The 11,723-nt window shown below is 53.8% G+C and overlaps 1 protein-coding gene across 1 annotated transcript; it reads left to right on the top strand.

The window, feature by feature from the left end:
* The first annotated feature begins 297 nt into the window (after positions 1-297).
* On the top strand, positions 298-6,990 carry ANGPTL4 (angiopoietin like 4). The gene is made up of 8 exons (XM_059159757.1): positions 298-431; positions 758-1,583; positions 1,748-1,858; positions 1,993-2,110; positions 4,268-4,381; positions 4,721-4,816; positions 4,907-5,188; positions 6,321-6,990. The coding sequence occupies exons 2-8, from the start codon at positions 1,248-1,250 to the stop codon at positions 6,500-6,502; spliced, it is 1,239 nt and encodes a 412-aa protein (XP_059015740.1). The 5' UTR covers positions 298-431; positions 758-1,247; the 3' UTR covers positions 6,503-6,990.
* Positions 6,991-11,723: the final 4,733 nt, after the last annotated feature.

The following is an 11,723-nucleotide window of genomic DNA, read 5'->3' as shown; positions in this document are numbered from 1 at the left end:
CTTAGGGGTGGTGGGATCAGGCCCTCCATCCAGCTCCTGGCTCAACAGGGAGTCGGCTGGAAAGATTCTCGCCCTCTGCCTCTCCCCCAACCCTGGTTCGGGAATAAGCATGAGCCAGCACGCTCTCGCTCAAAATAAATAAATCTTAAAAAAAAAAAAAATAAATGTTTGCTGCCTGAATGCTTGGACTTTCGGAATGGACATGGTCCAGCCCCACAGCCGCACTTAGTGCTTCTTTTGTCCCAGCCTTGCCTCCTACCCCAGGCTGAGTGTTGGGCTTTCTCCAGTAGCCTGGGAATTACTACCTGATAACAGGACTGTTTGTTGAATGAATGAATGAGCAGGAGGAGCCCGTCTTTCCTCTATCCTGTTCTGAGGTGTCTGCTTTGATACAGGCCAAGATTGACGACACTACAGACCCTGGGGTAGAGGTAAGACTGGGGAGTGAGCCCCGAGCTAGAGGGTGAACAAGAGAGACCCCGGGGCCAGCCTTAGGGCGCTCAGTTGCGGGAAGTGCGATGAGAGACGTTAGACGATCCCAGGAACACATCTGCAGTGATGAATCCGTGAGCGGGAAGGAGCGTGGGAGCCCCGAGACGGCTCCCCAGCGGTCCAGCCCGGGGCCTTGGGCTGCTCTCCTCTCCGGGAAGTCTCTGCAGGCGGGGGTGTTGGAGGGGTCCCGGGCTCCATGCCCCGCCTTGCTGGACCCAGCGCACCAGGGCCCTTGCTTATTCGTCTCTTTCCGCCCTCTCCCCAGCTTCTGACTTGGGGAGCAGAGTCCGGAGGACCCCCCAGCCCCGAGGGTCCCCGTTGAGCGCAGCGGGTGCGGCGTGGAGGGCTTGAGATCCAGCGCTTGGAATGGGGGCCGGGGAGAGTTACGTCTCGCATCGTCGGCGGAGAAGACCCTCCGAGGCCTGGCGGGGAGGAGCTAGAGCTTTGCACCCCCAGGGCGCCCCTCCACACGCAGAACTAGCCGACCCCGGGAGCACAGAACCCCACCCCCGCCGCACGGCCCCGCCCCTGGCACTCCCTGCGCCCCGCCTCCGAGGCTCCCGCTACCCTCTGCACCGGCCTTATAAGAGGGGGAGTCGCGGGGATAAACCAAACCCAAAGGGCCGGAGGCTGTGATCTGAGGTTCCTTTGTGGTTGTGGCTGCTCACGTGAGTGAGTCTCCGCCAGGGCCGCCGCGTCTCCAGCCCTCGACTCCCGAGCCCCGGCGTCCCCGAGTCCAGGCCACCCCCGGAAGGATGCGCCGCGCTCCGACGGCTTCGGCAGCCCTCATGCTGTGTGCGGCCACCGCCGGGCTGCTGAGCGCGCAGGGCCGCCCCGCGCCCCCTCCCGCGCCGCCGCGCTTCGCGTCCTGGGACGAGGTGAACGTGCTGGCGCACGGGCTCCTGCAGCTCGGCCACGGGCTGCGCGAGCACGTGGAGCGCACCCGGGGGCAGCTGGGCGCGCTGGAGCGGCGCCTGAGCGCCTGCGGGGCAGCCTGCAAGGACTCCGGGGGGTCCGCCGCGCCCCCGCGCGCGCCCGACGGTCCGGGCCCCAGTGGCGAAGCTGTCCCCGACACTCTCCGCAGCCTGCAGGTCCTGGTGCTCCTGCTTCTCCCCCGCGGGTCTTAAACGGTGGGACCAGTGGGGACTGGGAGGGGGATGCGTCCGGGCTTCCCTGGGAGGGAGAGACCAGGGGATGGATGGGGAGGCTTGCCGCCGAAGACCGGGTCCTGACCACTGTTTTCTCGCTCTCCCAGACTCAGCTCAAGACTCAGAACAGCAGGATTGAGCATCTCGTCCACAAGGTAGCCCAGCAGCAGCGGCACCTGGAGAAGCAGCACCTGAAAATACAGAATCTGCAAAGCCAGGTGCTGATGCTTGCCCGGGGTGGGGCAGGAGGTCGAAGCTCGCTCGATCTGTGGGTGTGGACTTGGAGGCCGGTTAAGCAGCTTAGAGCCCAGGGAGCCAGCCAGACCTGATATTCTCCTCCTGTCCTGCCCAGGTGGGTCTCCTGGTCCCCACACACCTGGACCACGGGATGGCCAAGCCTGCCAGGAAGAAGAGGCTTCCCAAGACGGTGCAGCTCGGGGACCCTGCTCACAATATCAGCCGCCTGCGCAGTGAGTGTCCGGTCCTTTGCTGTCCTCTGGCAAGCCCCCGCCCCCAACCATACACACACACACACACACACACACACACACGCGCCATTTCTGTCCCCCTCCTGGTCTGGTCCACCTTACTGGAAAGAGGAGAGGCCCCAGCTCTGGGTTCCTGGGGGCTCACTTGTCTCAGGTAAAGGGCCGATGGGGGTACATCCCACCTCCTCCCTGCCTCTGACCAGCCAGGCCACCCCATCCTTCTTCCTTCCAGTGGCTCTCCCCAAAGCCTCACTGGCCACTAGCTGGAGCAGGGGTTGGGGAAGAGGGTCCAGGAGGAAACAGAGCTGCAGGGGCATGGGGAAGGGGGTGTTGCAGTGAAAGGACACCTTCCTGAAGGCTGGGACCTCCTCTGAGGGCACAGTGGTGGACAAGAGGGTGCTAGCTAGGGATCCTGGAGTTCTGGTTGGTTGAAGAGAGATGGCTGCCTGGGATGGGGGTTCTGAGCTTGGGCGCTCTGTGGTCTCTTGGAGTGCAGATCTAGGAGGGGGGCAAAGGCAGGGAACCTCCATGTCCCTGCCCAGACACACCACTCACTCTTGAATCTCTTACAAATCCAGGGTTCCTGACCCACACATCGGTCCCTCACCTCTCTCTTGGTCCCAAAGTCTCTGATCACCCCCCCCCCTTCCTTTTCCCCCATTCGTGCTAACAATGAGCCTTTGCGACTGTCACAAGTTCTGGGTCCTCTAGTGCGCATCCCAGATCGCCCCAAATCTCCTCCCGCAGATGTGTCTGTGTGTCTGGCACAGGATCCCCGCTCCTGGTTTCTCTGTCCCCACCCTAAATTCAGGGCTCCCGTTGCCACTGGCTTCCCTGTAGTCCTCCTGTCCCATCACCGCAATCTGGCGCGGAGAGCTTTGCGCAGCCACAGCCGACAGTGAGAGCTCGGATTTCCCCCTTCGCACCCGGGGGCTGGGGCTGGCTGTCCGCCCTCTCAGCTGGAGAGCTCCTCCTCCCCTCCTCACCCTCCAGCTCCCTCGCTGACACTTCCTCCATCCCAGGCCAGTAAGGGTCCAGGGTACCCTCCCAACCGTCCCCCCCTGGGAGGGGCTTGGAGCTAGCCAGCAGCCATGGGTCTGGGCTGGGGGATGTGAGCTGTGGGGTGCATGGGTTTGGGGACTCCCAGACTCGGGGCTCAGCCCTGCCAAGTAGGGGAAGGTTCAGAGCTGGAGAGACAAACAGCTGGTGTTAATGGAAGCCACATTGGTGGTTTGGCCGGGTGCCGTCCAGATTGGAAGAGAAGAAAGTAGGGGAAAGGGGAGCTGCTCCAGGGGCCGGAAAATGTCTCCAGTCATGCTGGCCCTGCCCCCATCCCCCCATCCGCCCCCCCTCCGGTGTGGACTTCCCCCTCCCCCTGGCGACCTTTCCCCTACTTTCCTGGCTGGGCTGGGGGTGGGACTTCCCCAGCTTTTGCACCTCTAGGGGCCCCTCTTCCTCCTCCCCTCCTTCTTTTCCTCTTCCATTCATCAGTCCTTCCCCTCCTGGAAACCCACCCCTGCAGACCCCATGTAGGCCCTCCCCTGACAAAGCAGGGCTACTTCAGCTTGGCTCCCCTTCCCCTTCCCCACTCTGGCCCAGCTTCTCACTCAGTCATTCCTCCAGTCTCTATTAAACACCTGCTGTGGGCTAGGATCAGCCTGGGCACTGGTGCCAGACTGTGGGCAAAGAGCCACTCTGTCCCTGGCCCCATGTTATCCTCATTCAGTGGCGGAGAGACCACCAGATGACCCTAGTGGTGTTGGGAGTGGGAAATCATCAGTGCTCCTTTTGGGAGGCTGGCCTGGTCTGGGAGTCAGGAAAGGCATCCCTTCTAGAAGCTGGGATCTTTAGAATGAGGCAGGAAAGGCCTGAGGGAAGAGGGCCCTGGGCAGCATGACTGGCATGTGCAAAGTCCCTGTGGCAGGAGGGCGCGTGGGGCGGGGAAGGCTGTGTGGCCAGAGGTCGGAGGGCGGTGTGGGAGGAGGGAGGATGACTCAGGGACCATCCAGGAGGGAGCCTTTGTGAACCTAGGACTGCCCCCGCATGTCCCCGTCACCCACTGCCCAGCCCCTCACATGCCTGTTTCCTGGGAACCCTCCTGCCTCACTCTCCCTGCTCCTCTCTCTGCCTGCCCTTCAGGGCTGCCCAGGGACTGCCAAGAGCTGTTTGACGAGGGAGAGAGGCAGAGTGGACTGTTCCAGATCCAGCCTCAGGAGTCCCCACCCTTCCTGGTTAACTGCAAGATGACCTCAGGTAGGATTCACGGGCCTCCTGGGGTCATCTCTCTGTCAGATGTGTCTCCCCACCACTACCCCCTTGTTGAGCCAGGTTCCGAAGGCCCCGAGAAGCCCTCTAGATTTCTGCTACCCTATCCCTCCCCACTGGGTCCTTGGGACAATCAATGCTCCAGGCTGAGCCCCTTGCCCAGTGGCCAGCCCACCTTTGACCATCTTCCTCCAGTCCTTCTGGGCTGTATGAAAGCAACATTGCCCTTTCCAGATTTGGAGGCAGTTTGGGGTTTGAGAGTCAGGTGGGGAGTCCGAATCCCCCGCCAGCAGGGTCCTCCTGATGACATTGCACCTTTCTGGGCAGATGGAGGCTGGACTGTAATTCAGAGACGCCAGGATGGCTCTGTGGACTTTAACCAGCCCTGGGAAGCCTACAAGGCTGGCTTTGGAGACCCCCAAGGTGGGTATTTCCAGTGGGGGGCCAGAGGCACTGGGGGCAGGAGGGGGCATAGAGACGGGTCTGTCTTGTTGATCGGCCTCTCCCTGGTAGGTGAGTTCTGGCTAGGCTTGGAGAAAGTGCACCGCATCCTGGGGGACCGCGGCAGCCGCCTGGCCGTGCAGCTGCATGACTGGGAGGGCCACGCCGAGTCGCTGCAGTTCCCCGTCCACCTGGGCGGTGAGGACACCGCCTACAGCCTGCAACTTACAGCCCCCGTGGCCAGTGAATTGGGGGCCACCACTGTGGTGCCCAGTGGTCTCTCCCTGCCCTTCTCCACTTGGGATCAGGACCACGACCTCCGTGGGGACAAGAACTGTGCCAAGAGCCTCTCTGGTGAGCAAGCTCTGCCCTTCCCCGTACTGCCTTGTACCTCAAGGGCAAGACCTCCCCTGCCCCCCCTTTCCGCGTCCCTGTCCTGCCTTCAAGGCCAAATTCCACCGATTCTCTGCCTCCATTTCTCCATAAGCGCTGTTTGCCTTTGGGCAGCTGACTTAGCCTCTGCCTTCAGTTTGCCATCTTTAAAATGGGTGTAGCCAGTGCCCGCTCCATAGGCTTATTTTGAGATGACATTCATGGGATAGTGGCTGGCATGTGACAAACCCACCAAGATAAACCCTGTTTTGTTCTAATGAAATCAGAGGCAGAGCCTAGGCCCTGTAAAGTAAAATCGTGAGGCCGCTTTTTGGTGGGTCAAAAAATGACGGAAAACCAGTAATTTCATGTGGGTCAGTCTAATATATAAATTGATGAGCCGGACAATGATCATAGAAAGTCTTTAATAAACATATGCCATTAGGGTATGTTGGTGGCTCAATCTGTTAAGTATCTGCCTCCGGCTCAGGTCATGATCCCAGGGTCCTGGGATCGAGCCCCGCACTGGGCTCCCTCTGCTCAGCAGGACACCTGCTTCTCTCTCTTCCTCTGCCTGCTGCTCCCCTTGCATGTGCTCGCTCGCTCTATCTTTCTGTCAAATAAATAAAATCCTTTAAAAATAAAATAAACAGGGGCGCCTGGGTGGCTCAGTGGGTTAAGCCGCTGCCTTCGGCTCAGGTCATGATCTCAGGGTCCTGGGATTGAGTCCCGCGTCGAGCTCTCTGCTTGGCAGGGAGCCTGCTTCCCTCCCTCTCTCTCTCTGCCTGCCTCTCCATCTACTTGTGATTTCTCTCTGTCAAATAAATAAATAAATCTTTTTTAAAAATAAATAAATAAATAAATAAAATAAACATTTGCCATGTGCCAGGTACAGAAAAGGAATGTGCCACAGTCATAGGCATGAAAGCTGTAGTTCTGGGAAGTGGGGGGGGGGCCTTTGTCACAACCTCCGGACACAGTGTGATGATCACTAGAAATGTCTTCCCCTCTAAAGTTTTGTAAAGTCCGCCCCCTAGCCTCCTCTCCATCCCAGCCCCAGCGGAGGCACGAGGACCCCAGCCTGACCGGGTTCTGTTTTCTCGGACCCCACCAGGTGGCTGGTGGTTTGGCACCTGTGGCCATTCCAACCTCAATGGCCAGTACTTCCGTTCCATCCCACACCAGCGGCAGCAGCGTAAGAAGGGCATCTTCTGGAAGACCTGGCGGGGCCGTTACTACCCACTACAGGCCACCACGATGCTGATCCGGCCCACAGAGACTGAAGCGGCCTCCTAGCCTCCTCCCTGGGGCCTGGTCTCAGGCTCATAGAGGATAGTGACTCTGACTCTGGCCCGGCATGTGGCCGCTTCCTGCCTCGCCAGGGGCTCAAGACAGGGCCATCTGGAGCCTCGTGGACAGAGAAGCAGCTCACGAGTGGAGATGTCCCCTTTTCCGAGTGGGGGAGCTGCAGGTGATATCCTCTGAGGACAGAGCTGTAGGGCTACAGGGCATAGATTCCTGGAAGCGTGAGACTGAGCGGTGTTGAGACCTACTCCTTGCCCACGTGAGGAGTCGGGGACCTGGAGGGACCATTTGGGGGCAGCCAGGCCAGCCCTCGAAGGCGGATTCAGTCACATTGACTGTCTGGGGGACCAGGGCTTCCATGGGCGCCCAGTGCCCTTACCGTGCTCCGGTGTGTGGGTGCTCTGCGATGACCCATCGCCCGGGGTGTCCGGGCGGAGCTCGCAAAATCCTTGTAATAAAAGCAACCTCAGAACATTTCATTCTTCTTTGTTCTTCAGTTTGTTTTTTTTAAAAAGTGGGCAGTTTCAAAGTCCACAGAAATATGTTCCCAGGATAGAGGGTGAACACTCCCAGATTTCTTGAGGACAGCGCTGGTTAGTCCTACTACCTGACAACTGATTTTAATTTCCTTTGCTCATGATTTCGCAACGTGTGTCTCAATTTTTATTTTCAAAAGAACTAAAACCCTCATTCGATCCTTCCGGAAGCAGATAATGGGGAAAAGGAGAGCCCCTTCGTGATCATACTTACACACATGAACCACAGTGAACTTCTTAGCCTCTGGCCATCTGATAGAAACAGAATGTGAGTCACATGTTGAATTTTATTTTTTTTCTAATGGTCATGTTAAACAAACACACACACACCCAAAAACAAAGTTAAAAAAAAAAATAAAGTCGGGGCGCCTGGGTGGCTCAGTCACTAAAGCATCTGCCTTTGGCTCAGGTCATGATCTCAGGGTCCTGGGATGGAGCCCACATCAGGCTCTCTGCCCAGTGGGGAGCCTGCTTCTCCCTCTCCCACTGTCCCTCCCTGTGCTTGTGCTCTCTCTCTGTCAAATAAGTGAATAAAATCTTAAAAAAAAATATATATATATATGGGGTGCCTGGGTGGCTCGGTGGGTTAAGTCTCTGCCTTCGGCTCTGGTCATGATCTCAGGGTCCTGGGATCGAGCCTCACATAGGGCTCTCTGCTCAGCAGGGAGCCTGCTTCCCTCTCCCTCTCTCTCTCTCTGTTTGCCTCTCTGCCTACTTGTGATCTCTCTGCGTCAAATAAATAAAACTTAAAAAAAAAAAAGAAAAAAAACTACTTGAAGCTTAAAAGATTTGTTGGTTTAAAAAAAAAAAGCAAAAAGAGGGGTGCCTGGATGGCTCAGTCCATTAAGCATCAGACTCTTGTTTTAGCTCAAGCTCTGATCTCAGGGTTATGAGATGGAGTCCTGCAGTGGCCCAGCTGGGCATGGAGCCTGCCTAAGATTCTTTCTCTCTCCCTCTGCTCCTCCTCCCATCACTCTCCAAAAAAAACAAAAAAAGAAAGAAAAGAAAGAAAGGTAAAAAGAAACATATGAAATGAATTTTATTGGTGTGTTTTTATTGGGGTGGCTCAGTAGCTCAGTTGGTTCAGCACCCAGTTCTTGATCTCAGCTCAGGTCATAATCTCAGGGTCGTGGGATTGAGCCCCATGTCATCTCCATGTTTAGCTTGGGATTCTCTCTTTTCCTCTCCCTCTGGTCTCCCTGGCCCCTCACATGCATTCTCTCTCTCTAAAAAAAAAAAATAAAATGTATTTTTATCAGTATAACCAAAATATTGCCTTTCAACATGGGGGTTATGTACAAGTCATTAATACATTAATTAATACAGGTTATTATATAGTATTAATATATTGTATTAAGGCATATACACTTTTTAAAAATACCAATTCTTTGGAACCTAGTGTTTATTTTATGCTTAAGGTACATCTCAAATGGGACAGTCCATATTTTTTATTAACTTTTTTCTTTAAGATTTTATTTATTTATGTGTCAGAGAGAGAGAGAGAGAGAAAGCACGTATAAGGGGGAGTAGCAGGCAGAGGGAGAAGCAGCCTCCCCGCTAAGCAGGGAGTCCAGTGTGGGACTCGATCCCAGGACTCTGGGATCATGACCTGAGCTGAAGGCAGACCTTTAGCCCACCGAGCCACCCAGGAGGCCCAGGACTAACCATATTTCATGGGCTTGACAACCACAGGGGATAATGATCACCGTACTGGACACTGCAGCTCTAGTGTGTACATTCATTCAGTGTTTTGGATAAATTCTTCCCATTTTAACCACATCTGCAGAAATTATCCTGTAAGTTGGACATAATATATATATATATATATATATATAAACTCAACTAATATTTATTGAGATTCTACTACATCCCAAGTCCTTACTTGGGATACTCTAGTGAACAAAAAGATTCCTACCATCACCATGCTTACCTTCAAAGCCCCTCCATATTACAGATAGGCTGGCTGGCCTATAGCTGATGGTCCAAAATGAGGCCAAACACTTTGGATGGGGAAAAACCCTAGGAATAGTGGCTGAGACCCTGGCAAGATGGGTGGGATTGACTGAGGAGGGGCATGAGGCAGGCTTCTCCAGTGATGGTGATGTTCTGAACCCTGATAGAGGTGGGTTACTCCTCCATAAAGCTATATGCCTCTGTCTCTGTGAATGCACAATTAAGGTTGTATTTCATTATATGTAAATTTCACCTCTAAGGTGAAAAAGAGCCATAAAAAATAATGAATTCTAGTTAATGATATGCGTGCTCAAGTGTAAGCAGACTGATGTCTTCAAGTTTCTTTCATTTTTATTTTTTTCCAGCTGTATTGAGATACAACTGACATAAGACATTGTGTAAGTCTAAGGTGTACAATGCGTTGATTTGATACACGTATGTATTGTAAAATGGCTACCCCCATAGTGTGAGCGGTTACCTCCATCACACCCTAGTTGTTTTTTTCTGTGGTGAGAGCATTTAACCCCTGCTCTCTTAGCAACTTTCAAGTACTAACTATAGTTACCATGCCATACATTAGAGTCCTCCAAAGTTTCAACTTTCTTTGAAATTCATCAGAGTGTTGGGTGGGTGGACAGAGAGACGGATATGTGATAAAATAAAATGTTAATAGTGGAATCTAGATATTTTCTACACGATTCTTTTCATTTCTCGAAATGTTAAAAATTCACAATTAAACATGGGCAAGAAAAATTCTAACCTGATCCTGTTGTCTCCTGCAGGCTCTCAGCCTGTGTTGGAGCTCTGTATAGAGAGGGAGATGGGGGGCATCCGGGGGGGGGGTGCACAGAGTCAGTCAAGTGTTCAACTTTTGGTTTTGGCTCAGGTGGTGATCTTGGGTTTGTGAGATCAGGCCCCACGTTGCGCTCCACACTCAGTGTGGAGGAGTCTGTTTAAGACTCTCTCTCCCTTCCCCTCTCTGATCTCTCTCTCTCTCAAATAAATAAATAAACAAATAAATCTTTTTTTAAAAAAATGAGGGGCACCCGGGTGGCTCAGTTGGTTGAGTGTCTGTCTTTGGCTCAGGTCATGATCACAGGGTTCCTGGATTGGGCCCTGTACTGGGCTCCCTGCTCAGTGGGGCATCTGCTTCTCCCTCTGCCTCTCCCCCTGGCTCGTGCTCTCTGCTCCCACCCCCATCATGTAAGTAAATAAAATCTTTTTAAAAATTAAAAAAAAGGGGCGCCTGGGTGGCTCAGTGGGTTAAGTCGCTGCCTTCGGCTCAGGTCATGATCTCAGGGTCCTGGGATCAAGTCCCGCATCGGGCTCTCTGCTCAGCAGGGAGCCTGCTTCCCTGTCTCTCTCTCTGCCTGCCTCTCCGTCTACTTGTGATTTCTCTCTGTCAAATAAATAAATAAAATCTTTAAAAAAAAATTTAAAAAAAAAGAAAGGGAGATAAGCGGTAGAAAACTGTTCAAGAGGTATGAGCAAAAGAGAGCAAGCCTCTCTCCTGATAGATAATACTTGAGAAATGGGGGAAAAGATACAACTTTCTCAGCAAGTGGTTCAACGGTCTTTAATTCACTGCCTAAAATTGCCACTCATATCATGTGGTCTGGAATGATGTGATGCCTTGTCTCCAGGACACATGTTTGGGAAAAACAACATCTGTCTGAGCCCTGAGCCCCAGCTGCTGTTTTAATAGGAAAACATATCTTTGCAATATGTTTTTTAAATGTTCTTGGGAAAGCAGTCGGGGCCTCCTTTGCTAAAGGAAAAGTCTGTGCTTTTCTGGTCCTGTGACTCCTTCCTGGTTGTGCTGGGGACACAGGAGCTTTGCTGGGACCTTGGCTGAGTGTGGGTGATGAACTCCTCATTTGGAGGCCAGACCTTCTCTAGCTTCCTTGTTTGGGGGTGTCCTGTCCCAGGCTGGCTTGCAGAGTCTCCCTTGAGCCCACTGTGCCTGAAGGTGGTGGGATGTGCCTTCTAGGTAGGTTGGGGTGTTAGGGGGTTCCCTCACCTCTGCCCTCTTAATTCTCAACCTCTGCCAAGAGAGCTTATCTCCCCAACCCTCTCTGTTCCTCTGTCATCACCACCTCTTCCATCCAGGAACAACAACAACAAAATAACCACTAGGATTGGGAACCAAACAAGAGTCAGGTTGGGAATCCAGACCCGTCCGATTCCAGATTTGGAACTCTTCAACCTCATCGTTCTCCTAGTTGACTAGAGATAGTCTGTTAAACTCTGAGGCCTCAGTTCCTTCATCTGGAAAATGGGGGCAGGGAGCCTCTGGTACCCCACCCTCCGATCCCTACCCCTTTCTGTTCTCCTGGTGCTGTGAGGATTTCATGTAGCAGTAAATGAAAAGCACTGCAAACAGTGCCTGGCTCCTAGCTCACCATATAAACATTAGTCAACATTTCTAGTATTACTATGAGCTGTCCTGGAGGGTTGCGGGGAGAGGAGCTAACCCAGACAGGAGAAAAGGCTTCAGGGTGGAGGTTGCTTTTGAGTCAGGTTTCAAAGAAGGATGAAATTCCTACAGAGAAGGTAGGAGGAGGGTATTCCAGGAAGAGGGCACAGTGAGAGCAAAATCTAGCGACCTTGGCAGGAAGTAAAGCTCACTGGGGAACCATTTAATAGCCCCACCTGGCTGCAGCATTTGGGCAGGAAGCTAGGATGGTGAGCTGGGGGTGGGTGGGGAGGGCATTTGTGCAGGA

The sequence above is a fragment of the Mustela lutreola genome, chromosome 2 (genome assembly GCF_030435805.1).
Source record: "Mustela lutreola isolate mMusLut2 chromosome 2, mMusLut2.pri, whole genome shotgun sequence".
NCBI classification, from domain to species: Eukaryota; Metazoa; Chordata; class Mammalia; order Carnivora; family Mustelidae; genus Mustela; species Mustela lutreola.
Note: the sequence above shows the minus strand (reverse complement) of the source record. Positions and strands in the feature narration are given on the sequence as shown.